This window comes from Drosophila kikkawai, chromosome 2R, assembly GCF_030179895.1.
Source record: "Drosophila kikkawai strain 14028-0561.14 chromosome 2R, DkikHiC1v2, whole genome shotgun sequence".
In the NCBI taxonomy this organism is placed as follows: domain Eukaryota; kingdom Metazoa; phylum Arthropoda; class Insecta; order Diptera; family Drosophilidae; genus Drosophila; species Drosophila kikkawai.
The window spans coordinates 17,675,337-17,702,403 of record NC_091729.1 but is presented as its reverse complement, the minus strand read 5'-3'; the positions used below and the strand labels follow the sequence as shown (position 1 = coordinate 17,702,403).

The window sequence follows — 27,067 nt, the reverse complement described above, 5'->3', positions numbered from 1 at the left end:
CTAAGGAATCGATGATCCTACCTCCTTAATCCCAGGTTAAGCCTACCTTAGTACCATTTAAATTAATTAATGAATTAGTAAACAATTAAATAAGCAAAACAATTTAATTATAAAAACCAAACCTGTCATCAAATTATTAAAAACATCACCGGTGCTAATCAATTAACACAACAAACATACGCATAGCGATGTATACTCTGTGGTCGTAGCTCTATGGAAACCACTACCAGTTGCTGGTGGTTGGTTGACTTGTTGGCCAGTTGACTTTTCGGGCTGCCATGGCAAGTGAAGCCATTGCCATAGCTCCGTTTGTTCCATTTATCGAACAGCAGCAGCAGCGGAAATGTCGAAACACTCGAGCAGTCCAGGATTCTGTTGCGTGGCGTTAACTGCCACAGAGTTGGTTTTGGCTTGGACACAAATGTAACCACAACAATTTGGCAAAAGGATTTTGGGAAGGACCTAAATTACAAATTGGAAAATTCGAAAAATTCACAAAATTAACCGTCAAGATGATGAGACTACCGGGAATGCCCATGCTGCCAGGAGCACAGTTCTATGACGTAAGTTTGCATAGCCCAAAGAGTTCAACTCCTACTCCTTGTACTCCCCCCAACAGCGTGGCAAGCGTCGCCATCCGCGGCAGCAGACCCTGATGCACTACCAGGGCATTCAGATGCTGTCCGACCGCCGGGAGCCGGAACTCGTGGAGCCCAATGGCATTGTGGCCGACCCTAAATGTCCACCCGTTCCTGCCCAAATCAACAGTCTGTGGGCTCCCAAGGCCACTACCAAGCTGCCACCCTGGCTGGCCTATGACAAACAAGTGCTCTGCTTCAGCGCCTACTTCAAGGAGAACCTCACCGAGATCTACCATGCTCCCTACCAGGTGCGCAAGGTTAAAATCTACTTCTACCTGGAGGATGGTACCATGCAGGTAACCGAACCGAAGGTGGAGAACTCCGGCATACCACAGGGTTGCCTGGTGCACCGCCAGCGCATTCCCAAGGCCCCGCCCACCGATCGTGAGTTCATCTCCATCTTTGATCTGAATGTGGACATCGATGTGCAGATCTTTGATCGGATCTACCATATAAGCGGTTGCGATGTGTTCACACGGCAGTTTCTCAATCGAGCGGGAATCTTTGTGCCGGAAACTCAGCAGGAGCCAAGGTAGGATTGGGAAGCTTTTAAATGTAGTTAGTATTCCTTTTATAAATCAACTTTTTGTAATAATTTCCTTATTCAACCCAAGTGATCCCACCACGGAAATACGCAAACGTTCTGGTTTGAAACAGACAGCGAGTTCCTGCCCATCGGCTCTTCCCAAACGGCATTCCTTTGCCCAGTTCTTGGAGTTCGACAGACGGGTACTCAAGTTCCAGGGCTATTGGAATGACAGAAGCGAATTTGGAGATGTGCGAAAGCTGGAGATATGTTATTACCTGGCAGACGACACCATTGACATAAAGGAGAAGTTCCCGAGGAATTCGGGGCGTGAGGGACCTAGTACTTTTCTAAAGCGCGGCAAGCTGCCCAAGGAGTTCACGGGGCTTCCCCTGCCGGGTCAACAAACGGCGGTGACACTGCTTAATGTCCTGGGCAATAATATGCGTGATGTGCGTTACGTAGCCGACCCGTTGAACACGGGCCAGAAGCCATTGCACTACTACAACGACCAGGATCTGCAAATAGGAGCTGTGTTGAATGTGTTTGGAAGGTCTGTGGTTCTCACAGACTGCGATCAGTTCACGCAGAGCTACTACAGGGAGAAGGTGAGTTCTTGGAGTTCTTCACCCACTTTGATGATTCATTATGATTCTTTTATATTATTCTTTTTATTTAGTATGGAATCCAGGAGTTCGAATCGCAGCCCATACCTCAACGCAGCGATGTACGACCTTACACCCAGGGCGGCGGTATGGCCACCCGTCGCCTGCCTCCCTACAACGGCTGGGGCAGCCATGAGGACTCCGAGGGCAATTGCATCACGGTGGAGCCCAAGCCGCCGCAGGCTGACTTCAAGAAACTCTTCAAGTACGATGGCTGCATCCTACGCTTCGGGGCCAAGCTGATCTCCGCCATTCGAGACAATGCAGAGCGCGACTTTGTCATCAGCTACTTTCTGGCCGACGACACGATCCAGATCTACGAGTCGTCGCGTCGCAACTCGGGCTTCCTGGGTGGCGAGTTCCTAAAAAAGGCGCGTGTTCCCTTGCCTGGTCAGGATATGTTCGGCTCCTCGCGACCGGAGTACTACAGGGCCAATGACTTTTACATAGGACGCACCATGACCCTAAAGGATCACATCTTCCACATAGTTTCAGCCGATGAGTTCACTCTGATGTACATGGAGCAGCATCCCAGCGAGGTAAGCCAGGTTGTTCTTCTTTAAAGCAGGGAATGATATATATTTTTGTATATTTAGTTCCCCGTGGCAGATATCCAAAGCATTATGCAGAAAATCCGCGATGCAGTGCGTCCCCAGTACAAGCAGTTTGTACTGCAATGCAAGCCGGATGGGGATCTCGGTGACTTTACCACCGTGGACTTTGACACGCTGCGCTCCACTCTGCTGTCGTACCTGTCCAAGGAGTGCCTGCTCAATCATGAAATTGTGACCGTGTGTCGGTATTTCTCGGCTGAACAGGCAATGCCACCCAGTTGCGACAGGGACCGAGTAAGAGCAGCAGCCCAGCTCGAACTAAAACGAGCTTTGTGGAACAGTGTAGATGACCTAAACGATCACCTAAGCCACATCAATCCGGCCTGTAAGCCGTACATCAGCGCAGCCCAGGTAAGGTCCACTTTGCGCGGATGCCGACTGCCCTTCAGTCTGGAGCTGGTGGAAGACATACTGATGGTGCTGCAGCGAAACGGACAGAACGAGATCGAGGTGCGTGACTTTTTGGCCTTCTTTAACATGCGCAACGATCAGGTGCCGGATATTGCTCCCCTCAACATTGCCTTCGAGCTGTGCCCCAAGCTGCCGTTCCTGCACAAGGGTCGCCTGGTGGACTTCACCTGGTTCCTGGCCTATCTCGGCCTAGAGGAGGAACTGAAGCGGGCCAACAGTTAAGACAGTCAACAGCAGGACTTATCAAAAATTGCATGTATATACAGAAAAATTCGTGGCAATATAACTTTCGGAATGGTGAACTTTGTGCTTAAGACCTACATAGGTGTATATTGTATCCTACAGTTTGGACTCGGTGAGCCAGTTGAATGACTGCGGCTTGCGGTCGGAGGACGGGCTGATGGCCACATTGATGATGGTCGGCCTGTCCGTCAGCTGATTGGCCGCCTTGACAGCCGCCTGCAGCTGCTCGATCTCCGTGCAGAAATAGCCCTGCATGCCGAACATTTTCATCATCTCCTCGTAGCGCACCTGAACGCCCAGTGCCGAGGGTGGCGTGCTGCAAGATAAGATTAGCCATAAGTACTGCTGCTCCCCGGAGATAAGCTGAGATAAGATCCCGGGCAAATACTTACATCTGGGTCAAATCACCCTCACTGCGAATGGCCTCAAAGGTGTCCTTGTCGAAGCCCCCGTAGATGCCGTTGTTGTTCACAATCACAATGGTCACTGGCAGCTTGTAGCGTACCATGGTCTCGATTTCCATGCCCGAGAAACCAAAGGCACTGTCACCCTCCACGCACAGGACACGCTTGCCGGGAGCAAAATCACGGCAGAAGAGGGCGGCGGCCACGGCGAATCCGGGACCCACACCCATGGTGCCAAAGGTGCCAGCATCCAAGCGATGGCGTGGCTGCTCGTTCAGCAGCATCGAACGGCCAATGTCCATGGTGTTGGCTCCCTCGCTGACAATGATCGTGTCCTTGGGCAGCAGCTCGCGCAGATGATGGAAGACCGCATAGTAGTTCAGCGGCGTCTCCGTGTTCAGCGACATCTTCTGCACGGTGTCGCGGTTCTGCTTGCACTTGACGGCCAGCTGCTTCCACCAATCCTGCTCGTAGCCAAAACGGAAGTTCACGGCGTTCATCTGCTCGAACAGTTGCTCGGCGAAGGGTCGGATATCCGCCTGAATGGCCACCGAGGCCACCACCGAGTTGTGCAGCTCCTCGGGATTAATGTCCACCTGGATGAACTTCACGTCCTTGTCGTAGCGCGGCTGCTTGCCAAAGTGCAGGATCCAGTTGAGACGAGCGCCCAACAGCAACACCACGTCCGCCTTCTGCAGGGCCAGGGTTCGGGCCGAAGAGACGCACTGGGGCGCCGTGTCAGAGACCACACCCTTGCCCATCGGCGTGGGCAGGAAGGGCAGGTTGGTGTTCTCAATGAAGTGACGCAGCGTGTTCTCGGCATGGGCATAGGCGGAGCCCTTGCCCACGATCACCAGCGGTCGCTTGGCCTGGCGCAGCAGCTTGGCGGCCCGAATCACATCGTCGTGGGGAGGATAGGCTAGTGGCGGGGCCGGATGGGGCAACGCCTTGTAGATGCGATCCTCCACAGCCTTCGACTGCAGAATATTGCCGGGGAAGTCCAAGTAGGCAACACCAGGACGTCCATAGGTGGCATAGCGCACGGCCTTCTCCACATGCAGCGGGATGAGGGCAGCGGTGGCCGGACGCGCGGCATACTTGCAATACGGCCGCGAGAGCTCCACCTGCGGGCACTCCTGGAAGCCGCCAATACCCTCATGATCCTGATTGGTGGCACCACCAATAACAACCAGCGGCCAGCAGTTCACCTGGGCATTGGCCATGCCACCTAGCGGGATTAGAGTTGGCGATTAGCACAAGCTGGTTTCTTATCTGTTAAGGGGTTTACCTGTTACATGGAGCAATCCAGGTCCGGATACCACCAGGCAGACGCCGGGCTTGCCCGTCAAATAACCAATGGCCTGGGCGGCATAGCAGGCAGCCTGCTCATTCCGCATGCCAATGTACTTTAGACCAGCAGCCTGGAAGGCCATGGACAGCTCGATGACAGGGATACCGATGATGCCAAAAACATACTCCACGCCCTGTTTGAAAAAGGAATGTACATAGTTCGGGGATTTAGATAAGATTTAGTGAAAGGAAATTGATTACTATCTTAAAATGTAGTCTAAATTTAGCAAAAACCTTCGAGTGGGTGCCTCTTATCTCTCATAAATTAAAGCTATCTTGGTGGTACATAAATCAAATAAACTTGTGAATAATTAAAGACTGTAATGACTGTAAACAAGTTAACAAAACTACTTAAATGAAATTGATTTATTATTCATTACATGAAATTGCTTTCATTCCTTCACTAAATATTGTATTTTATGGTTTTAAAAACCTTTAAAACTACTTAAAATGAATCCCTGGCCACACACACTCCCACACCGAACGGTATTCCCTGAACTAACCCTAAAATAAATGCCACAAAGTAACCAGTACCTAGCTCCATTTACCCATCAATCAAACATTTAAGAACACAAACTCAAGGAATTTATAGTGCAAATCACTAACCAATATGCAAACACGTTTTCGAGTGATTGCCCCGCCGGATGGAATCCGGTCCGGTTAAAGTTTTATTGATTTTAATCTGGCTGCCCCCTGCAGCAAGGGTGTTTGGGTCGCGGGTACTTTAGGCTAAAACCTTTGGAACATTGGCTTTATCACAATCCGTTCTCACCTGTGTTCGTCTTTTATGAACAGAAGGTATAATCGGCTGGAAACAAGCAACAACTACCAAGTGTTTTTGAACTTTGCACAACAAACAGGTGCCCAGATAAGGGGGCCGGATCCATTGTTCTTGCCAGGTCCGAAGATTCCATGGCATTTTCGGCACTGGTTGGAGGGAGGTATGCGTGCCCGAAGATCGCCAGCAAAAGATAATTGGGGAGTGCAGTAAACTGCAGTTTTGGGGGGGACATTTTGTTGGACGGACGGTGATCCTCGGCTTACCTGTTGCTTCAATGACTCGGCAATTATCTGCACGGCTTCAACCTCGGCCATTTTGTGCGCTGCTTGTGGTAATTGTGCTAGAAATGTTAAGTGCGGCGCCGCGTTACCTTGCGTACTGGCTAAAAATTAGTTAAACAAATTAAAATATAGAATCCAAGAGAAGCGGTGACCGCACTTTGAAAAACAGCAAAATACCAAATCGCTAAGGTGTGACTGTTCTCTGGCGAGGCTGAAATCGATTTCGATAAGTGTGTACGCCAGCCCTGTTATCATACCGTTATCGTTGGCGGGAAATTTTAAATTTATTCAATACATTATGAGCTTTTAAACGTTTTTGAATGTAGTTTGAGTGTAGTTGACTTTAATATTTTAAAATTATTAGTTACAAATAATTTTAGAGGGCTTATATAGCTTGATCAGTTCGATTTCCAAATTACTAAATTTAAATGTTTAATTGAGAATCACTTTTACATAAAAAAAACTCCTTTTAACTCAAAGATTAATTCAAAGTCTTTTAATCAAATCAATTATAAACATAGAATGAATGCCAAGAACAAACATATTTTACTGAATTGGAATTCCATTTTCAAAAAAATCCCCTATTAACTATTAATTAATCCAAAATCTCTTAAAGTCTGTGCTTAATCGAATAAATTTAAAGCATAGAATGAATTTTAGCAGATTATAAATTGCGCCTCAGAGCTCTTGGCACACTAAACTCGTCTTGCCATGACGTTAATTTGCAATTAAAATCGTGAATTTATTGACTGCAAAAAAGTCTGAAAAGTGTCCTCTAATTTGATTAGCATTTGACTAATTATGGGTGTCAATTCCGTTTTTTGTGCAAACACCAAATCGAATTAACTTCTGCACAGAGCTCGCCGCCAACCAGTTCGCCAAAGTGTTTCCCCTGCACAGACTAACGTCGTTGGACGAACTGGTTTCGGATACACCTGACGCATGGAGGCAGAACTCACTCACTCACAGGCCCCCCCAATAAAAACCATAATTGTTAATAATAATAAATACACGGCTAAAGCTTTAATAGGACTCTCCTCCATAAACAACAAGCACACATCGGAGTTATGGCATAATACTAAACGTAAGCAACATCACAGGTGGATTGCCAAAGCACAAACTACAACTTTGTGTTGACAATATCCTCGCGCGACTCGGTGGTCTCCACCTCGTTCCACTTTTGGATCTTGCCGGATCCAAAGACCCAGAAAAACAGGGCGGGCAAAATGTAGGCAGCGGCACCAATAATAAAGACCCAATGCCATTGATCGATGGTGTTCTGAAAGTTAAATTAAAAATTAATATAGAATACTTTAAGATATTTAAAGGTTGTTATAACAAACCTCGTTCTTTGTGAAGGCTGCCACAATTAGAGGCGAGAAGATGCCCGGAGTGGTGCCAACGCAGTTGATAATTCCGTACAGCGTTCCTGCATAGTTAGGCGCCAAATCCTGCGAGTTGGCCAAATTGGAGGCCGTGGCAGCGCCGTTGAAGCCCAGGGAAATGGTCATAATAGCCACGCACACGTAAGGATCGCGTCCGAAATAGGCCAGGATAATCAGCATGATGCCAGGCAAGATGTGAGCTAATTCAAATAACGATTACTATAATTATATTCTATTTAATAAAGATTTTCCAAGTTGACTTACAGGGCAGACAGAAGGCCTTGCGCATGCGTGTGACGGTCCACCAGCCGCGTCGACGTATCCAATCCGCCACAGCCCCAAAACCAAAGGCACAGAGCAGACGTGCCACATGGGGTAGACTGGACAAGAAGCCGGCGGATGAAAGATTGAAACCCAAAACCTCGCTCAAGAACTTGGGCGTGGCGGTGATCAGGAAGAACAGGCCCCACATGCTGCCATAGTGGAGCAGCATTAGAGACCAGAAGGGCAGAGACAGGATCAGCTCCTTGTATGGAGGCCATTTCTGGAAAGGAATACGAAATAAATAAATACAAATACAAATGTGTGTGTAAAAATTGTCCCTAAAATGGCACTTGAGGCCAGTTAGCAAGTCTTCATTATTAATTTCTGGGTAAACTAAAACATTGAGAAACCCAAGAGATAAACCCCAAAATAAAGTAATAACTTAATGAATACTAATTAATGAAAAAATTCCCCACTTTGACTCATATAATCTCCATTATATTTTGTGAAATTTAATAGGTTTTCGAAGAAGGGAAATTGTATATAATATTTCCAAATAAAAACGAGGTTAACAACTTACCTTCTTGTTGCTCAGTGTGTTGCCCAAACTGTTCTCAATATATTCCCTTTCCTTGAGACTGATACCGCTGTGCTTGGCAGGAGTATCGGCCACTAGGTAGAACCACACAGCCACCACAATCAGCACGAATATGCCCACGATATAGAAGGCCCAGTCCCAGCCCAGATTCTCTATGATAACACCACTGATGGGCCAAGTGATGACAGTTCCGAATGTGCCTCCCATCAGAGAGGCCACAAACTTGCCCTTCTCATCGGGCGGTGACCATTTGGACACCAGACTGTGACAGCAGGGATACACCACTCCATTGAGGAAGCCGATCAGGAAGCGCACGGCAAACACAGCATACTTGTCCCAGGCAGCGGCGGCAGGAGTCAGAGCAGTAAGGATACCAGCCACCAGACAACTGTAACCAGCCACATTACGGGCTCCAAGCATTTCGGCCAAGGTTCCAGCAGGCAGGGAGGTGATCATGTAACCATAGAAATAGGCTCCCAGGAGTAGGGCCTGATCTGATTGCGTCCAATTGTAGCGGGGGCCATACTAAGGGAGAGTTAATGAAAAGATTTCAAATTAATTAATATTTTAAATAAAACTTATCTTAATCAAAACAATTAAAAACTGAAGCAGGGATACGTTTTTAAGGTTTTTAAGCACAAAGTTAAGTTCAAGTTAATAATAAAATAAATAAAATATTCCCATTAATATTAAGTCACACTCATTTCAAGGGTTTTTGTTGAGAAAGTTAAATTAAAAGTAAATATTTTCTAGGCCATTTTATTTTCACTTTTCGAGGAATTCAATTTGCGTCAATTAACTTATTTTATTTTTATTTTTGGAATCGAAAAAAGGGTTATTTAAGCTGCTAATTCACAAGTTTAATGTGCAAAAAAAAACCCCACTTGCTTTCGGCAAATATTAGTTAATAAACCCAATTGAAAATATACATATAATTATTTTGCTTTCCACACTCACATCAGGCAAAGCCTCAACGGTGCCATTCTCATGGCTGCTCTGGTCATTCACCATGGCAATAATGTTGATTGAGAGATTCACTCGCATCATATAGCTGAGAAGGCAGGCCATAAAGAGCATAATAGCCACGTTGATCCGCTTGGGCACATAGACTGCGAACGACAGTAAATATTGGTTATTGACAAAGATGGGATCAGGCACAGGCCCCTCGCAGTAGATTAGGCCAATTAGCGGATCGAAAATCTCCAGATAGATCTCTTTATTCCGTGGCGCGGGCACCTGACTCAGATCTCTAATGGGCCGCGCATGCGCAAATTTCAATATTTGTGATCGATTTGATTTACGGGGGATTTCACCTCGCCGAACGGTGAACGCGGAGATCACGTGAGGCGTTATTCATAAGATATTTGGCGAATCCCCGACCGAGCGTGTGGCAATACATTTTTGGAGGTGGAGAGTACTTACAGCACGGCATGAAGGCCATTTCGGCGGCTTTTGTTGTGGCTCCGGTTGCCGTGCGTCAGGTGTCAGCTGAAAGGCGAAAAATAACAGGAAGCTGTTAGCCAGACATTTATGCAGATCATTTCGGGGTCCGGGTACTTTCCGCGGCATTTGATAAAAAAAATAAATAAGTTATTAAGTGCCGGAGAGTCAGCTTTGGCTATTTTTGGAAACAGCTAATCTCAAAGATGTCTATAAATTTTAACAGATTAACATTTTATGTTCATTGGCGTCACAAATTATACACCAAAAACACGATCATAAAATTATAAATGCAGAAAATGGCAATAAAATATATGGAATATATTTAAATAATCTATTTAGTCATCTGGATTAATAGGTTTTGGGTTTAAGAATGATTTAGAACTCTAACAAAACTGTTTTTTAAGTTTTAATTAAAAGAAATTGATAGAATAAATTAATTATTACTATTATATTTGCCTCATCACTCTGAAATTTTGTCTATTAATTATTATGATAACTGGGATTGGCTATACATTTAATTTAATTGAAAGCAAAATGGCAATTTGCCAACAGGTTGTGGGTAACAGAAATAAAATTATTGGTAAAAAAAATAAATGAGAAAACATTAAAGATGAGCTTTTAGTTTTAAATAATTTATGTATATTAAGTTGCAAGTTATATTTTTAAACTGTAATAAATTGTATAAATTATTTTTAAATTTTGTTATTGTATTAGGTAATGTTAATAGTCAACTTAAGGAAAAGTTAGGTAATTTAAGGAAAACAATTTATACGTAAATTTAAAAAAAAATGTCAAGATTTTGTTTGTGAACTGTAATAAAACTGCCTTTCTTTACTGACATAAATAATTTTGATTTATTAAGATTTAAATATAAGTAAAATCTCTACAACTGAGATAATACAAAAAGACAGTCAAGCATGGCTAAATCGGTTTGGCTGTTGATACTTATAATTATACAAAATTACTACTATTAATTACTTTCCTACAAAACTAAAATCAGTATATATCCTTTCACAAAGAGGGATAATATCAGTTTTGTAAAATAATTGCTCTCATTATTATTAGTCTTAAATATAGTCTGTGATCATCACTAAAAATACCTAAACAAAAACTACAATTGAAAATTACAACTTTTATCTGAAATCTCTAATTAGTTGAATATAGAGTAAGTGTAACAAAACGTGTAATATATATTCCAGCAATAAAGCCGTCACACATTCAAGTGCCCACTATTTAGTTTAAAATATAAGTAGTTACAGTTTAAAAGTGATGACCGATTAGGGACAGACACAGCTACATATATGTCACAATAACAGCTCGATTATAATAACTGCACGTGTTGGGGTTCTGTTTAGAATTAAACCCAGCATTTCCGACATTTCGAGAGCGTTTAGTAACGTTAAAATTGCTATGGCTTTGGTATCTGCGTGCATTGCTGCACTTGTCTAATTTTATAAGCACGTCCCACTTGGCACGTGAGGGCCAGACCAAGCTGTTGGCCATAACAAAATGCATAAATAAAATCAAATAACCAGCAAACACCCTCCGATCGAATAATATTTCAATGTTTCAACAATGTCATCAGGGTTGAGAGGAAACGTATTGATATGACGATCTTGTAATTGCCCGGCAGCATGCTAAGCTTACTTTCAAATTATCCTATCCCCCAAGTGATCTGGCGATAGTATTAACTTAGAACTCATCGCTTCGTAGCCGTAAGTATTTCTGGTAATTGAAGCATTTAAACAGCTGCCTGCGAACAAAAGAAATGTTTGAGCACAAGCCTTTCAACTTTCTCGTTCATATAATCGTATATATACACATATAATATATGTAAATAAAGAGGGTAACGAGTTCTGGAGGTAGTTTAAATATAAAAGCCTGCTCAATTATGGCACAGATAATTTATGACGTCGAAAGTCTGTCATTTTGAAAGTAAATCCAAATGATTATGCCCAAAAATCGTACCACATTCTCAATAAGTATTCTATGGTTACCTTAAATCTTTATTATTAACATTGAGAGAAACCCATAAATTCACGTTTTATGAAGGCTTTCCTTCGAAGCCGATAAGTAACCAATCAAATTTATCAATGGATTCGATCCCTGGAACCCCAGAACAAGCGCCGGTGTTATCTTTAACAGCAGCAGCAGGCACGGTCCCCTTTTTTGGGAAGTACTATATAGATGCAAACAAATGGCAATAAAAAGATATACCATTTAACTACTTGTAAGCTTATATTTCAGACTCCGAAAATAGATACACCATATCGTATCCTCCGGCTAGAGATAACTGTAAGGGAGAGGTAACTAAAGGCCGCCACCAACTTTGGCCTTGCTAACGTGACTTGGTTGTGAATTCCCTTAGATGATTGATTCGGGAAAAAAACTAATTGAAGGCAAACAATCGAAAAGGCAGCATATTTTGGTCACTAGATTCAAATTATTGATGATTCGCAAATACGTGAAGGTGAATTGAAATTATTTTAATTATAGGTATATACATTCCTAGACAAGATCAAAAAGAACGCTGCTGACTGACCTTCGGTATTAATTTGGGGCCTAATAGTAAGTTACTGAACCTCTAATTAGCGTACTCATTACAACCAACTCTGGATCCGGAGTCCCGATAAACCCCGAAAGCATTCTGAAAGCCTAAACAAATCATTACAGCAAGAGGCACTTCTTATAATCAGGTTTTCCCTGGTAGTATATGTATGAGGAAATTGAGTTAACGCCAGCGCCAGCCTCTTCTCTAATCTTAAGCGTTACGGTTTTTTATCAACACCGTGGTTGCCATTGACTCTTCATAAAATCAGCTCGACAATTTATGGGCCATAAAGAGGCCTTAAAAAAAGTATATAAAGTATAGTCGAATATATGGCGCATGGACTGGTCGTGATAAGTCAGTCATTAGGCTTGTAAACGACGATCATTAGAGTCAGGTTAATCGTCAATGAGCCGCAATCGTAGTGGACTCTTTTGTTGTTGGACTCTCAGCTGGGGTAATACTTTCATGTATTGCCCCGATAAATGATTTGATTTACAGCCGAAGCTCGGTTATATCGTAGGATCAAAGTCACTATAGTATGTTGAGCCACAGCGAGCGAGTCCAAAGATGTAGCAAAAATGTTGGTTATTCACAACACGCGTTTATTATTTACATAAGACTTTTGCGGTGGTGTGTTTGTCCACTTGACATGGTTTGAGGTGGGTCTCAGCTTGGTCTTTTCTTTGCCTTGAATCCCCCCGAGTTGAGGCTTTGGCACTTATCAACGGGATTTGCCGTAGAATTCTGCACAAATTAACTTTTGATGGCAATCAAGCGTAACTGAAAACAAACAAATCGAGGCAGAGGCAGAGGTAATGAACCCAGTTAGCTGCCAGCTTTATTGTAGTAGATCATTGTTTTTATTGTTTTTGCGAATTTCGGGTTCTCATAGCCTCCACTCTCACTCGAAACGTACTGGCATTTTGCACCAATTCCCATTGAAATCATATAATTTGTGTTTTTTGCATTTTTGCACGTTATAATTAAATTTCGGAAAAATACAAACACACATACAATTACGTGGCGCATGTAATATAGACTCTATAATGATTTTAAATACCAGTACGATTCGGTTTTGGAATGAAATAATGCCAAATCAATGCGACAATTGCTAAAAATTGCACGCGCATGTTAACAAATATCACGAGTGGGGCAAATATTGTCGCGGGCTCTGTGTTTATAATTCAAATATTTCACATAACAAAAAAAATTGTTAACCTATTCCGAATATATATAGCGTTGCATAAATCAAAAGCTTAGCTGAATATTTTGCGAAGACTCAAACCTGTACATTAACCTAGATACTTCTTTCAATCCGCCTGCCGCCTGTCTGTCAGTCGGTCCAAAGTCTCCCCAATCCTGGTCGAAGCCAACCCAAAATCAGCACCAAATTGGGATTATAGCTTCCCGGCTGTGGTTGCCAAGGCCTGGAATTAACGGAACCCAGAGATCACTTGTCCGAAAGCGCAAAAAACCGAAAACAAATCGAAATTGTTTCGAATAGTGGTCGCGGTTCAATGAATCGACAATAACGAAACCAGTTATTATTTGAAATGCAAATTTTTTTGTCGAAATTAACGCCAAGCACAGAAAGAAAATCTTAAGATTTTCTAAAAGTTTATATTTTATCGAAACCTTTTAAATACTTTTTAAGTTAAGTTACCTTTCAAACTTTTTTATTTTTAAACAAGAACGAAACTTTTGCTATTTATTAATATTTAAATATTTCAAATTTGATAGTTTTGAACCCTTGAAACTATATTGTTTGTATACAAATGAACCCTTAAAAATCTCTTATTTTCTATTAATATTTTCCAAGACAAAATTTTGAAAATAGTTCTGAAACTTTTTAATTTTGAATAACAGCTTCAGAAATATATAATTTAAGCTTACACAATTTAGTATTAAACTTTTTTTTAAGTGTTTAATATTTATTCATGGATAAAAACTAGATGAAAGAGGGCTTGTCTCTCTGAAGTGGCCTATACTTCTTGTTCTTGACCTTTTTATATTCGAAAAACTGAAATAAATCGATTAAAAATCGATAAAGTAAATCTAAAAACACAAGTTTGATCCAATTAATATAGAATTTAAAAAGAAAAATAAACTAGTTATTAAATTAAAATGATATTTGGTGTAAATCAAGGTCTTAAAGACCATTAATAATACATTTTTTACACAGAAAATATGCAATGAAACGCACTGTTCCGTTCAACAATAACAACAAATCGCGATCACAAAACACTAAAATTTCATCTCCGTTTATCTTTGCTTATGTTTTCGTCTCGTACTTCTTCGTGGCACAAATTTTGCATGGAATTTTTTCCACCAACACAGAAAGCCCCCGAAAAAATATTGGCAGACAATCTCCTGTGATGATTGTCAGATGAAGGGCCAAAAATGAAGTTTAAAATCAATTTAGAGATTTTTTCGAAAATCCAAAAAATTGTACTAAGCCGGGACTCACTTTGTAATTGATACTTTTGTATATTTTTTGGGGGGAAACGGAGAGCCCGCCACCGAAACACTGCTGAGAACGTCGCGCGGTGAATGAAGCTAAATCGCCGACTGCCAATGGCATATATACTTGGGCGACGTTTTTAAGCAAAACTTCCACCTGCCGCAGCAGCAGCAGTAGTCTCAGTCTCAGTTTCAGTCTCAGTTGCGCTGGCAGCAGCAGTAGCAGCGAAAACGGTTAAAAATTGTTTAAATTGTTGCCGACGGACGACGGTTGACGGTTGAAGCTCGCCGTCGTCGATTGGCTTTTAACGCTTTTTGATAGCATGCCAAAAATCGCATGCGATTTGCCCACAAAAAACCCGCGAAATTTTTAAACAAAACAAAAAAAAAGTTCACAAAATTGTGCTAAAATGTAAATCAATAAACACGGTGACTAAGAGTCAAAAATATAAATCCCGTACTCAACTCTACTGACTTATCCAGTTGAGTGGATTTTAGAATAGATTATTTTCATTACTTATTTGTTGAAAACAACAAAAAAAAACCCGTCTTGAGCTCAATAAACTTTATAAATAAAAAATATCGCTCATAAACACGTGTGGCTATAACTTCACTTGACCGTTTCACTTGTTTCATAATTTGCTTAATTAACGCAATTGGCAAATGTCAGTGAAAATCCACAGCGGCGTATAGCCCACTTTATTGACTTTATTAATTATTAATTATTAAGTAAATAAATATTCACACACTCCTCTTTCTCACCTGGTTTTCAGATTGATAAAGTCCGAGCCCTTCTGAACGCTTTGGCGACTTTCCGCAGTTTAACTTGGCTTCCTGGCCCAACTATCTCACGATGTGTGTGCCATAAAGTAAGCCACATTATCTCCCTGTGCCAACAAACCTATGGTTGCCAGCTCCATAAAGCTTAATTGATGCATTTAGCTGCTTGTTCCCGATAAGCAAAAGCAGCAGCAGCCACCACAATGATGAGTGAAAACATCTGTCCTCTTGTCTGTCTTACGTTATATATTCATGACAAGCACCTTTTACCATGCTGCTGTTGACAAATCCATTTGCCGTGATGATAATAATATCGTTACATGAATTTAATTTAAAACAACTGCTCTTGATAAAGCTAATTTACTTGGGTACATCATTGGCTAAGGTAACTTTTGATTATAAACAATTAGAAGAGTTTTCTTTAATTACAATCTTTAAACAGAGAGTCTAGACAAATTTTGAATTCATATTTAGGACATATTTACGAAGAGCATACGGCTGGCACAGACTTTTCCCACAAGCTTGCTGTACTCCACAATGGTTTCACGTTCGCTTTCGCGTTCGTGTTCGCTATCCTGATTAGGTAACTGTGGGAAATATACATTTTTATTAGGACTTTTTGTTTTTAAATAAGTTTTATAAATCTACCTGCTTGTAATGTTTGTAATCAGTGCAGGTTCGGGCATCCAACAACAGCATAACTGTGTCTAAATGCTCCAGCAAAAACTCGTTTACATCACGGGCGCTGGGGTCGGGATTTAGGCGGTGATATTTTTGTTCGTCTAGCTTAGAACGTATGGCTGAGGGGAAATTTAAATTTATTATTAATATAAAGTATTTAAAAATTAAAGATTTAATGCTTAACTCACCATCGGTAAGCAGAAACCACTCATAAGTCTCTGGGCACAGCAAGTACGAGGCAGACAACTTGCCCTTGTAGCGCATTTTGGGACACGAGTGTATGTAAAAGCCCATGTAATAATTTTTCAAGGCGGGCACACTCTCAGCAATAGTCTGCACCAAGTCAATTTCTCTAAAAAAGTAAATATACATAAATTAATTAAGAAGTTCCTCAACCTTTATAGTTATATATTTCCCACCTGAGTGACCCATAGGTTCCCAGCGACAGAAAGCTATAGTCTGGATCGTAGAAGAAGTACACTGAGCTCACGCAGGCTGGCAGAATGTCAATCACGCCCACGGCAATCAGTTGATCGTCCAGCCAATACTGCTGATGAAACGAACCATAACCCATTTCGGGTCCATCGCTGGGGTTTTCATTCTGTAATTGCAAAGAAAAAACTAAAGTCAGTTTACTATTAAATTTTTTAGGGTTTAAGAATCCTTTGATTGCGTCAACCTTCATGGGCGTCACTTGCAGATGATCCTTATAGGCCTCCCGATCCTTGGGCGGATCATTATGTATCGATATCTGGTACTTCGAGTATAGAGCAAAGCTCGCTGGCAGTGTTCGCTTAAATTCCTCGCCATGGACCGGCACCAGTCGCAGCTGTGAATACAATTTGTGTGATAAAATAAAGTTTGATAATTACCTCCAAGGATGATTTGACCAAGAACCGCTGCATACTGGCTAGGGTGAGGCGTGCGGGGTTATCGTGGTGAATGGCTATTTGGTATTTGCGATACAAGGCTATCACTGCATCGGAGCAGGTGCGTTGTGTGTCTGAGGAAGCGACCAAAACGATCTGCAAGAACACAAAACAGCACAACAGACAGTGTGTAGAGGGGTTGGGGAAACACACACACATACACAGAGAGAAAATACGAATAACACAAGAGGAACACGCTAACCTAGCCAAGATTTGCAAACGGTCTAACAAATAATAATACTTCCTTACTATATTTCAAACTCACCTTTAGCTGGTGTTTGTTGGTTTTGGTGTCGCTCTCGTTGGTGGACAGAAAATCGCGCAAGCTCTTCTCCTGCGAAAGGCAGACCTTTGAAGGCAGCGATTCTGTGTCGCCCAGCTTGGCTTGACGGCGCTCTAGTCGCATTTGCTTGGCCTTTTTGCGCGGTGCATTTGAGATCGGTGCTGCAGCTAAAGGAATTGAAGTGGATTGTGATTCCAAGAACCCCTTAACATCTTTTTCGTAATATTATACTCACATTTGTTAGGTCCCAGCGTTGAAGCTTGAACCGGCGGCACAGACACTGAGGCTGCCGATGTCGCCTGCTTGGCTGGCTTCTGCTTCTGAGCCTGTGCCAATGACGTAACCTCCTCCACATTGATCAAGGCCGGACTCTTATCGGGCAGCTGCGGCTGCGGCTCGCTGGCAGTCACATCGCCACCTCCTGGCCCGTCATCGCCGTCTCCATCGCCAGTGCCAGTGCCAGAACCAGGGCCTGACTCACGCTTGCCGTCGCGCAAAAATCGATTCATGCGACGCAGAATGCGCTTGTGGGACTTGGACAGCTTGAACTCCAGGGCATCGCATTTGATGGTGTAACACGGGCAACAGGTCTCCCGATTGCGCATCTTGTAACAGTAGTTCCCGCAGCGCCGCCAGCCGCGATCGATGAGATCCTGATAGTCCTGGCAGTCCAGCCGATACGAGTGCATGCCTGCATGATGGTGACCAAAAACCTTTCGGTTTCAGTACATTGCACTTGAACCGGAAAGGGGGTAGCGGATTCTTACCGTGCGACTTGCTGCAGTTGGTGTTGGCGCAGTAGCCGCACTTGCCCAGCTGGCTGCCGAAATATTGGACAATGCTCACGCTCATGTTCCTGCTTGGGCGAAGGTGCCGGTCAATGAACGCACATAGTGCAAATTTAATGAAGATGAATTAATTGCACGAGCCGCTCGCTCGATTGCGACATTTTTTGGAGATGCGCAAACTTCGATGTCAGTATCGATATAACCTTTTATCGATAGCCTCGTAAAATATCAAAATACCGTTCGCTAGCTAGGGATTCTTAGTTCGCCGCCAACGGTCACACTGGCCAGCAATTAAGTTAATTCGGCCAAAAGTTTTTCCACAAATTTGTAATGTTAAAAGCCGCTTTGGATGAACTGATTAAAAATGAATTAACTTGCAACCACGGGGCCTTTATTCTGTGAGTATGCGGTCATAAAATAGAGAATTGGAGTCTCCAGAGGGTGCATTAACCCGGTTAATCTGGGTTAGTGCGTAGTAGTTGTCAAGTGAAAGTTTTTTATTGCATTTCTCGAGAGCTTATTGCACCGACATGTTTTCGAAAACTCGTTATTCACGGCCAGAATGGCCCGCTATTAGATTACCCTGATTGCATCATTGGTTCCACAGAAATCCATGGCTTTTATGGCCACTCAAACCAGCTGCTCGAGACCCAATCTAACAGTCCAGCGACCTTCAGTCAGTCAGTCTTCCTGTAAAAACAATGTAAAACTCGGACATTGTTCGCCGAGGCAACAAAAGAAGTAGTAATTGTTTCTAATTAATCGGTTTCCTTGGCAGAAAACAATGATTGACGCGGCTTCCGCCGAGCGGGGCAGCCCCAAGCTCAGTGCCCTCTTTAATGACAATCTGAAACTGGCGCACCAAGACGATGGCCACCAGCCGGTCGCCACCAGCAATGGCAAGGCGGCATCAGGAACGATAGAACCACCGCCACCCCATGTACCCGCCGAGCTGAAGGCTTCTTACCGCAGCTTGTACGCCGCTTGCCAGGATCACGCCGCCTTCTTCGCCAAGGACCACACCGAATACGGGCAGCGCCTGCACGCCGCCCACATTGCCTGGCAGGACTTTATTGTGCTGGCCAACCGCTTGGTGCAGCAGATCGAGGCCTTTGCCCACGAGTACGACTTCGATGAGGAGACACCGGGAAATGGATACCGCAGCTTCGTCTACGTGACCAACGCCTGCATTTCGCACGGCGTCAGCATCTGCAAGCAGCTTTCAACGACCCGATCGACGCTCTTCTTTCGCAAGAAACTCCTGATGAAGGAGGTGGAGGCCTGCTCACAGCTGTTGTCCTCACTGTGCACCTGCCTGCAGTACCTGCTCATCCTGCGCCAGTGGTCGGCCAGCACGGGGGACCTGTTCGCCTGCGGCAATCACACGGCCGAGCAGCTCTTCGAGCTGGGCGACACCATCAATCAGTATTGCTTCTACGGTCGCTGTCTGGGCTTCCAGTACGGCGACTCGATACGCGGGGTTCTCCGCTTCCTGGGCATCAGCATGGCCAGCTACTCGGAGTCCTACTACTCCCAGGAGGGCGATGGGACCATAGTCAAGACCACCCGCAGCCTGTGGACCAGCGGCAAGTACCTAATGAATCCGGAACTGCGAGCCCGCCGCATCGTCAACATCTCGCAGAACGCCAAGATTGATTTTTGCAAATCCTTCTGGTTTTTGGCTGAATCGGAACTGATGCACAAGCTGCCCAGCATTGTGGGCAGCTCCATTAAGGTGAACCGGCTGATAGAGCTGCCAGCGGAACCGCTGAAACTGCCGCGACGAAAGGACTTCAAGCCTTCGGAGAATCCCGGCAGCGATGTGAACCAGAACCAAGGTGATGACGATTTCGTGGAGATACCCGTGCCTTCGGCTCATCTGGGACCTGGCCTGCCGGTTTCTGTGCGCCTGCTGAGCGCCAGAAGACGTTTGGGCATGCTGGGCGAGGGTCGCTATCGTGGCTGGCACAAACCCACTCCGCCCAGCCGCTCCATTCTGTTTCACTGCCATGGCGGCGGCTTTGTGGCCCAGTCCTCAAAGTCCCATGAACTGTACTTGCGCGACTGGGCCGTGGCTTTGGACTGTCCCATACTCTCGGTGGATTATAGCCTGGCACCGGAGGCTCCGTTTCCGCGAGCCTTGCAGGAGGTCTACTATGCCTACTGCTGGCTGCTTAAAAACACCGAACTGCTGGGCACCACGGCCGAGCGGATTGTGTGTGCCGGCGACTCGGCGGGAGCGAATCTCTCCATCGGAGTGGCCCTCAAGTGCATCGAACAGGGGGTACGAGTGCCGGATGGTCTGTTTCTGGCCTACTGCCCCACCCTTGTCAGCTTTGTGCCCAGTCCGGCACGCCTTTTGTGCCTGATGGATCCCCTGCTGCCCTTTGGCTTCATGATGCGATGCCTTCGTGCCTATGCCGCCCCCGCCCAGGAGACGCTGCAGGAGAATGCCAGGCATGTGGAGGATGCAGCCCAGATACGAAATGCCCCAAAGTCGAATGTGGGTAGCTTGAACTCCAGTCGCCGCACATCGATAGCCCGAAGTCCGTTGACGCCGCTGGAAGCCAACACGGAGCAGGATGACGAAAGCAGCGATACTTTTGCCAGTGCCTCGGCCTCGTACCACAGCCAGACAGTGGAGCGAACCGATCTGCCCAACAGCGAGAACGACAACAGTTCGTGTGTCTCCTTTGAGGATGACTCTCAACCCATTGTCCACTATCCCGTGGAAATATCGGCCGACACGCCCAAGGATGCCGCCTCAGCTGCTTATATAGATAATTTCCTGGACAAGTATCTAATTGATACGGCCACCATGGAGGCCACCGAAGAGACAGCCGCCCAGGTATCACAAGGACAGGCCAATGGACATGCTAAAGTCAGCTCCGATGACAATATTCTGGTGGAAACGGGTCGCGATCTTATAGCAATAGACACGCTGCAGGGACGGCTGCAGGAGGCCGTTAACAACATAACCAACACTTTGACCCGCTGCACGCAATCTTATGAGATCAATGGTAGCTCGACGTTGGGCCAGCAGGACGTGCGAAATATGGATGCACTGATAGCACGTAGCCCCAGCGAGGAGTTTGCCTTCGATGTGCCTAAGGATCCCTTTCTGTCGCCCTATTGGGCCAGCGATGAGTGGCTATCCCAGCTGCCAGAGACCAAGATACTTGTAAGTTTTCACTAAGCCCCGGAATTCTATATAAATATTATATTCTTCTTGTTATTTCCCATTTAGACACTAAACATGGATCCCTGTCTGGATGACTGCGTCATGTTTGCCAAAAAGCTGAAGCGCCTGGGCCGCCAAGTCAACTTGGAAATCCTAGAGGGCCTTCCGCATGGTTTCCTTAATTTCACCATGGTAAGAAGGCCACTTTAAGGGGGTTTCCTGAATTAGGAGGCAAAAAAAATCGATTTTTTTTTTATTGCTTAAAACGATAGATAAACTATCTAAGAACATACCACAAAAATTTCAGAAGCCAATTCGAAGTATTTTTGAAGATACAGAGATGAAAGCAAAGGAGCGCCCAGTAGGTTTGCAGGCGCTTGGCGAACTTTGAAGCGCGTTTTCTCCACTTCACATTTTTCGAATTGGCGGGAGAGATAACTAAAAAACTTGTTGACCGATTGAAACGAATAAAGTCTTATTCTCTTTAGAATTAAACTACAACGGTTGTTGAAAACCGCTTTTTATATTTTTTACAGCATGTTAAAGTCAATATTTTATCCCGAAAAATGCAATATTGACTTTAACATGCTGTAAAAAATATAAAAAGCGGTTTTCAACAACCGTTGTAGTCTATTTAGAAGAGAATTTAATTCTAAAGAGAATAAGCCTTTATTCGTTTCAATCGGTCAATAAGTTTTTTAGTTATCTCTCCCGCCAATTAGGGACTTCTGTGACGAGGCGCTTCAGTAAACTACTTATAAGTCCGCCATTTTGAATTTTTTTTTTTTTTTTTAATTTATTTAAGCACTTTAAATATGTATAAAAATATACCAAAAATTGCAAGAAGCTTGGTCGTTTCTTTACCTTCCAAAAAAAATCGCGAAAAACAGCTATTTTTTGGCCTCCTAATTCAGGAAACCCCCTTAAGCTCCCTAAAAACTCCAATAATTTTCAAACTTATATTTAGTTATCCAACGAAGCTATGGAGGGATCCAAGCACTGCATTAAATCTCTACAGACGTTGCTTCAGTTGAAGCCGAAGCACAAAACAAACGATGACAAAGGCAGCTCCCTGGATGAGGACGAAGTGTCATCCAGTCCCAGTGCAAGCCTGGCAGCTTCATAGGACGAGTTTAAATCGGTCTATATACCTATAGGTTTGGAGAATCTCACACCCGAAGGGGATGAATAAATTTCAGTATCCATTGCTATAGGTCTTTAGATTAGACATATACGCCGCCGCGCCACGCCGCCGCCGCCGCCGATTTTTGCCTTATTTGACGCGCCGCCGCCAAATTATGAAAATAACGGCGCGCCGCGGCGCGCCGCTGGTGCGGCATCGGCGCAGCTTCAGCGCGGCCTTCAGTGTCATTGTTCTTTATAAAACTTAAAAAAAAAAAAATAACTCATTAAAATGGCCTTTTTGCCTTATTTGACGCGCCGCCGCCGCCGGTTCTTTCTGACTACTACGCCGCCGCCGCCGAGTCATTTTGACCTCTACGCCGCCGCCGATGCCTTTAACCATCGGCGTAAACCTCTACTTTAGATCGAATTTTGTTATGCGCAGGAACGAATTGTTCATTGTTAAAACGCACTCTTCTTGCTTTTTATTTTCTATTACTTTGTAATCTCAACATTTTTTATACACACACTTTTATATGACACTGCTTTCTATGTTTTATATACTCACAAAATATGTCTAGGATATATGATATGTGTAGCTATTAGCCATAAGCAAGCCAAGTATGCAAGTATTGGAAGCGTGTAAACACGCAAAATATTTATTATATTTACAACTAACGAATGCTCTTGATTCCCAGGCACACACACACTCGCTAAGAGAGCAGCTCCCGAATATGTGCCTGATATACGATACGAGTACTTATATACATTTGTAAGAGGATAATCGCTCATATTGCCCTTATTTTGACCACCCAATAGTTTGTCCAGTATGGAGGCTAAACCAGTTAAACTTCAAATATGTTGGAGATATGCTTAGTTTTCTTTGCCTATCCCAAAAAACCCCGTCTTAACTTATATCCTAGGTACACCAGGTGTTTTTTTGATAACAAATACTCTTTACATACCTACCATATATGTGTGCAATCTCTCTCCTTAAACTATACCCAGTGTTAAACATAAAACATTAAATGCTTATAAAAGGTTATTACCAGTAAATGGTTTTTATATCTATGGGGAGGGTGTATGCTTAATATCTTAGCAACATTTTGTTCAAGATTTATATCAATTAAAGCAAAATTGACAAAGTTATGCATAGTTGAACTTCAAAAAGTGTAAAACGCTTTCATTTTGAAAGTCGGTTTACACGATAACTCAAGATCTACTCGTTTTCCACCGAACTAACCTTAATATCATGACATTTCTAAGGAGTTATCCCCGTTTCAGCTCTTTAGGACTCATATTTAGTCTCTAAACAAAAACTAAACCATTTAACACTATACAGTATCGCTTTTTATTGATCAAAATTTGCGGAATTTGCTTAAACTTAGGAATGAATTGTACGTGAGGAGGAGGATGAGTGGTTGCGAGAGAGAGGGATATAAATATAAAAAGAACAGCTGCTGCCATGTCTTATGTTTCATTATCCTCAATCTTGGGCGCCAGGTAGTAGCGTATGTGGCCCAGGTCCTTGATCGCATACTCCACTACCAGCGGCACATCGGCGCACATTGACAGCTGCACCTGGGTAGACAATGGCGTCGCCTTTGTGAAGGCGTTCAGGTAGCGACAGGCAAAGGTAAGCGTTACGGGCTCCTGCATTTCAATGATAACTGCCTCTTCCTCCTTGTCCACTGATCCGGTTTGGGCCAACTTAATGTTGGCAGTGCCCACATCGCCGCTGGCCGAGAACTTGACGCCCTCCTTGGTGCAGCAGATGACAACGGATTCGCTGAACTGGGCCAGATCGCGGCAGATGCGCGCAAATTCCATGGCCGGCATACGGACCACGCACGAGAAGTCCGTCTCCGGAATGCCCAGGTGCTCCTGGTCAAGGTTCATCAGCTTCATCTCGTAGTCGGAGACCTTCTCCTGGTTGGCCGACTCGAACATGATGGTGACGGTGTCGGCGTTGTCCTGCGCCTTCATCGTCACGTTGTCCTCGTTGTTGGCGCACTTCAGGATCTTAGCCATGCTGCCCAGGTTCATGCCCATGGACAGGTTGCGGTCGCAGCGGAACTTGTCGAAGCCATCGGACCGCAGTGTCAGCGACACGAGGGACACATGGGAGTTGTCCATGGCCTGCAGCTGTGGATGGATGGAACAAAGTGGTGGGTGAGTGGCAATGTCCACATGGCATGCGTTGTGTTGGCACTTACCTGGATGCCGGAGTCACTGCAGTCGAAGGTGGCCTCGTTCAGCAGGTCCTTGATGGCGTCGAGGATCTTCTTCAGAATGGTGGCTTGACCCAGGCGTGCCTCAAACATGTTGGTTCTTGTGTATTACTTGTTATCACGAAATGCAACTTGTGCGATTGCGGGGCTCTTTTTGGCCAATTTCTGATGCGGAGCTAGGGGTTAGCAGGAAAGATCAATGATGCTTCCACGGCGGCGAATTTAATACGAGTGACGAACGCGGAATTTTCGCGGGAATTGCGCGAAACAGGCGGGATAGGGATGTGGAAAACATATCGATGTATCGATATCATAATAAAAATATTTTTATCGTGATTTTTTCTTGTTATAAATATTTTGATATTTAATAAAATTAAGATTTTTAACATTTGTTTTCGGATTTGTTGTTATTTATTTAATTATTTTGATATTCTTATAGTGATTTTTATCGATTAAATTTTAAAATCCTTTCATAGAGATGGTTTTTCAAGAGCTAGAGATGTGAAAATGCCTTTCACAAGATCGGACGATAAATATCGAAAGCAAATAATTTTAAAACACTTTTTTTCACATTTTAAAATAGACAAATTGCAAACATTAAACGAAATCCAGGCTATCAACGGAAACGGTGTCGAATAAATGTGGGTGGAGAATCCGGGCTCAAACGCTTTGCCTTGACAGCCATACCCCGCAACTCCTGAACTCCAAGGCCTGCAAGCAAAGTTATGTACTTATTTTACAGATACCAAATTTTTATCTACTCGCCATGAACCGTATGAGTTTCCTTCACTCCTCCCGGGTCCAATTGTGCGAAGAACAGCTCCAGATCGGCATGTTTTTGCACGGTGGCCACGCAGAGGGCCGGAATCAACGAGGACAGATTAAAGTCCTTATAAGATCGCCGGCGCAACAGCTCCTGAACCAGGGGCAAATGACCAGCATAGGTGGCCAGGGTCAGGGCGTTTTGGCCAAAGTAGTTGATGGCAAATATATTGCCTCCGAATTCGAGAAGGGTGCGGGCGCACTCGAGACGTCCGAGGTAGCAGGCCTTCAACAAGGCAGTGTTTCCATAGCTGTCCAACTGTTCCAGGTCGTGCTTGTCGCGAGCTAAGGTGCAGACAATGCGCAGGGAAACTACATCGTCCTGACCCACGCAGCTGAGAGCTAAAACGATAAGCGTGAAATTAACATTTTCGTATTAAATTATATTACCATTTATTTCAGTCATTTTCCAAAGCTCCCAAACATAACGGTGCAAGACGGAAACCAGGGCTACCATGCTATCGGTAATGCCAGCAATCACGGCGATGGGCAGCACTGGTTGTAAACAAATTTGAAAATTTCAAACTTTATTAAAAACAAACAGTTTCATTTTAAAAACTGGAAGTAACAACAACAAAAATTAAATTACACACCATTTTTAAAGTGATTTTTATTTAAATTTGCAGAATATTTAAAAACACTTACCGTGAAAGTAATCGATACATCGCCACTTTTGATTAATCGATAGTACCACAGATTTGCAGCTCTAAACGTCAGGGCCGCTTCCTGTTTCTTTCTTTCTGAGTATTTGTCTCATACAAACGGCAAAATGGTTCGTCGACGAATTTTCGGTGCATCGAACAACAAAAGCGTCGAAATGCAGCGCAAATGCATGCGCCAAGGCATGAAGTGCGCGATGGGGGGAATATGGGCGGGGTGCTTTGTTGCGAAAATGCAAAAAACCGATGCGAAAATTGTTTGTTTTGAAATGTACTAAATCTGTTGTATCTCTGTGCTTTGCAGTCGCTCGTCATCCCAGAGAAGTTCCAGCACATCCTGCGTATCATGAATACGAACATCGATGGCAAGCGCAAGGTCGGCATTGCCATGACCGCCATCAAGGGTGTGGGTCGTCGCTACTCCAACATTGTGCTGAAGAAGGCCGATGTCGATCTGACCAAGCGCGCCGGTGAGTGCACCGAGGAGGAGGTAAGTCGACGCTTTTGTAGGATCGCCCGCCCAGCACAGGCACTAATTCGGGAATTTCGCATTGCATTTTGCAGGTCGACAAGGTGGTGACCATCATCTCCAACCCCCTGCAGTACAAGGTGCCCAACTGGTTCCTCAACAGGCAGAAGGACATCATCGACGGCAAGTACTGGCAGCTGACCTCCTCCAACTTGGACTCTAAGCTGCGTGACGATCTGGAGCGCCTGAAGAAGATCCGCTCCCACCGCGGTCTGCGTCACTACTGGGGCCTGCGTGTCCGTGGCCAGCACACCAAGACCACCGGTCGTCGTGGTCGCACCGTCGGTGTGTCCAAGAAGAAGTAAGCTGCTGCAACGTTCCCTGCCGGATTGCCGACTCTACTTTAACTTTTACATCAACATCAAAAAAATAAAAGAAAACACGGAAACCGGAACGTTTTAGTGCGGAGTATATATATGTGAAGTTTGTTGTATTTAGATCTGTG

The 27,067-nt window shown here is 44.2% G+C and overlaps 8 protein-coding genes across 10 annotated transcripts; 3 read left to right on the top strand and 5 right to left on the bottom strand.

The window, feature by feature from the left end:
* The first annotated feature begins 305 nt into the window (after positions 1–305).
* Efhc1.2 (EF-hand domain containing 1.2) lies at positions 306–3,159 on the top strand. The gene is made up of 5 exons (XM_017180268.2): positions 306–563; positions 620–1,173; positions 1,256–1,775; positions 1,847–2,371; positions 2,429–3,159. Exons 1-5 carry the CDS (start codon positions 513–515, stop codon positions 3,077–3,079), a joined length of 2,301 nt encoding a protein of 766 aa, XP_017035757.1. The 5' UTR covers positions 306–512; the 3' UTR covers positions 3,080–3,159.
* Positions 3,098–6,082, bottom strand: Hacl (2-hydroxyacyl-CoA lyase). Its single transcript, XM_017180280.2, has 4 exons — positions 5,899–6,082; positions 4,793–4,988; positions 3,493–4,732; positions 3,098–3,416 (listed from the first exon to the last, which is right to left on the bottom strand). The coding sequence occupies exons 1-4, from the start codon at positions 5,947–5,949 to the stop codon at positions 3,197–3,199; spliced, it is 1,707 nt and encodes a 568-aa protein (XP_017035769.1). The 5' UTR covers positions 5,950–6,082; the 3' UTR covers positions 3,098–3,196.
* An 831-nt stretch (positions 6,083–6,913) lies between these two features.
* On the bottom strand, positions 6,914–15,563 carry LOC108084163 (sialin). Of its 2 annotated transcripts, none has more exons than XM_017180255.2 (7): positions 15,380–15,563; positions 9,586–9,651; positions 9,121–9,272; positions 8,146–8,688; positions 7,566–7,845; positions 7,260–7,501; positions 6,914–7,195 (listed from the first exon to the last, which is right to left on the bottom strand). In XM_017180255.2, exons 2-7 carry the CDS (start codon positions 9,602–9,604, stop codon positions 7,037–7,039), a joined length of 1,395 nt encoding a protein of 464 aa, XP_017035744.1. In that variant the 5' UTR covers positions 9,605–9,651; positions 15,380–15,563; the 3' UTR covers positions 6,914–7,036. The 2 variants fall into 2 exon arrangements, with proteins under 2 accessions (XP_017035744.1, XP_017035735.1); XM_017180246.2 differs by lacking the exon at positions 15,380–15,563 and adding an exon at positions 14,625–14,738.
* A 142-nt stretch (positions 15,564–15,705) lies between these two features.
* Positions 15,706–18,263, bottom strand: Ate1 (arginyltransferase 1). 2 transcript variants are annotated; one of them, XM_017180221.3, is made up of 8 exons: positions 18,058–18,263; positions 17,526–17,981; positions 17,273–17,457; positions 16,951–17,103; positions 16,498–16,679; positions 16,267–16,430; positions 16,046–16,197; positions 15,706–15,984 (listed from the first exon to the last, which is right to left on the bottom strand). In XM_017180221.3, the coding sequence occupies exons 1-8, from the start codon at positions 18,140–18,142 to the stop codon at positions 15,868–15,870; spliced, it is 1,494 nt and encodes a 497-aa protein (XP_017035710.1). In that variant the 5' UTR covers positions 18,143–18,263; the 3' UTR covers positions 15,706–15,867. The 2 variants fall into 2 exon arrangements, with proteins under 2 accessions (XP_017035710.1, XP_017035721.1); XM_017180232.3 differs by lacking the exon at positions 16,951–17,103 and adding an exon at positions 16,758–16,907 and having other exon boundaries at positions 18,058–18,261.
* A 69-nt stretch (positions 18,264–18,332) lies between these two features.
* Hsl (hormone-sensitive lipase) lies at positions 18,333–23,426 on the top strand. The gene is made up of 4 exons (XM_017180208.3): positions 18,333–18,476; positions 18,857–21,259; positions 21,326–21,451; positions 22,227–23,426. Exons 2-4 carry the CDS (start codon positions 18,863–18,865, stop codon positions 22,383–22,385), a joined length of 2,682 nt encoding a protein of 893 aa, XP_017035697.1. The 5' UTR covers positions 18,333–18,476; positions 18,857–18,862; the 3' UTR covers positions 22,386–23,426.
* A 282-nt stretch (positions 23,427–23,708) lies between these two features.
* On the bottom strand, positions 23,709–24,863 carry PCNA (Proliferating cell nuclear antigen). The gene is made up of 2 exons (XM_017180013.2): positions 24,598–24,863; positions 23,709–24,526 (listed from the first exon to the last, which is right to left on the bottom strand). Exons 1-2 carry the CDS (start codon positions 24,703–24,705, stop codon positions 23,852–23,854), a joined length of 783 nt encoding a protein of 260 aa, XP_017035502.1. The 5' UTR covers positions 24,706–24,863; the 3' UTR covers positions 23,709–23,851.
* A 296-nt stretch (positions 24,864–25,159) lies between these two features.
* Positions 25,160–25,941, bottom strand: plu (plutonium). Its single transcript, XM_017180182.3, has 3 exons — positions 25,825–25,941; positions 25,378–25,776; positions 25,160–25,323 (listed from the first exon to the last, which is right to left on the bottom strand). Exons 1-3 carry the CDS (start codon positions 25,889–25,891, stop codon positions 25,229–25,231), a joined length of 561 nt encoding a protein of 186 aa, XP_017035671.1. The 5' UTR covers positions 25,892–25,941; the 3' UTR covers positions 25,160–25,228.
* A 119-nt stretch (positions 25,942–26,060) lies between these two features.
* RpS18 (ribosomal protein S18) lies at positions 26,061–27,045 on the top strand. The gene is made up of 3 exons (XM_017180195.3): positions 26,061–26,206; positions 26,398–26,583; positions 26,658–27,045. The coding sequence occupies exons 1-3, from the start codon at positions 26,204–26,206 to the stop codon at positions 26,925–26,927; spliced, it is 459 nt and encodes a 152-aa protein (XP_017035684.1). The 5' UTR covers positions 26,061–26,203; the 3' UTR covers positions 26,928–27,045.
* Positions 27,046–27,067: the final 22 nt, after the last annotated feature.

Coding starts and splice junctions, on each gene's coding strand:
- Efhc1.2 (XM_017180268.2), top strand. CDS start 513: ATGATGAGACTACCGGGAATGCCCATGCTGCCAGGAGCACAGTTCTAT. Junction 1,174..1,255: donor GAAACTCAGCAGGAGCCAAG/GTAGGATTGGGA, acceptor ATTCAACCCAAG/TGATCCCACCACGGAAATAC. Junction 1,776..1,846: donor AGAGCTACTACAGGGAGAAG/GTGAGTTCTTGG, acceptor CTTTTTATTTAG/TATGGAATCCAGGAGTTCGA.
- Hacl (XM_017180280.2), bottom strand. CDS start 5,949: ATGGCCGAGGTTGAAGCCGTGCAGATAATTGCCGAGTCATTGAAGCAA. Junction 4,989..5,898: donor CCGAGTCATTGAAGCAACAG/GTAAGCCGAGGA, acceptor TTTTTCAAACAG/GGCGTGGAGTATGTTTTTGG. Junction 4,733..4,792: donor TGGATTGCTCCATGTAACAG/GTAAACCCCTTA, acceptor TAATCCCGCTAG/GTGGCATGGCCAATGCCCAG.
- LOC108084163 (XM_017180255.2), bottom strand. Junction 8,689..9,120: donor CCGTTGAGGCTTTGCCTGAT/GTGAGTGTGGAA, acceptor ACTCTCCCTTAG/TATGGCCCCCGCTACAATTG. Junction 7,846..8,145: donor ACACACTGAGCAACAAGAAG/GTAAGTTGTTAA, acceptor ATTCCTTTCCAG/AAATGGCCTCCATACAAGGA.
- Ate1 (XM_017180221.3), bottom strand. CDS start 18,142: ATGAGCGTGAGCATTGTCCAATATTTCGGCAGCCAGCTGGGCAAGTGC. Junction 17,982..18,057: donor CAACTGCAGCAAGTCGCACG/GTAAGAATCCGC, acceptor ACCATCATGCAG/GCATGCACTCGTATCGGCTG. Junction 16,431..16,497: donor GGAACCTATGGGTCACTCAG/GTGGGAAATATA, acceptor TTACTTTTTTAG/AGAAATTGACTTGGTGCAGA.
- Hsl (XM_017180208.3), top strand. CDS start 18,863: ATGATTGACGCGGCTTCCGCCGAGCGGGGCAGCCCCAAGCTCAGTGCC. Junction 21,260..21,325: donor TGCCAGAGACCAAGATACTT/GTAAGTTTTCAC, acceptor TTTCCCATTTAG/ACACTAAACATGGATCCCTG. Junction 21,452..22,226: donor GTTTCCTTAATTTCACCATG/GTAAGAAGGCCA, acceptor ACTTATATTTAG/TTATCCAACGAAGCTATGGA.
- PCNA (XM_017180013.2), bottom strand. CDS start 24,705: ATGTTTGAGGCACGCCTGGGTCAAGCCACCATTCTGAAGAAGATCCTC. Junction 24,527..24,597: donor GCAGTGACTCCGGCATCCAG/GTAAGTGCCAAC, acceptor ATCCATCCACAG/CTGCAGGCCATGGACAACTC.
- plu (XM_017180182.3), bottom strand. CDS start 25,891: ATGGTAGCCCTGGTTTCCGTCTTGCACCGTTATGTTTGGGAGCTTTGG. Junction 25,777..25,824: donor GAAAATGACTGAAATAAATG/GTAATATAATTT, acceptor TTATCGTTTTAG/CTCTCAGCTGCGTGGGTCAG. Junction 25,324..25,377: donor GGAAACTCATACGGTTCATG/GCGAGTAGATAA, acceptor CTTTGCTTGCAG/GCCTTGGAGTTCAGGAGTTG.
- RpS18 (XM_017180195.3), top strand. Junction 26,584..26,657: donor GTGAGTGCACCGAGGAGGAG/GTAAGTCGACGC, acceptor TGCATTTTGCAG/GTCGACAAGGTGGTGACCAT.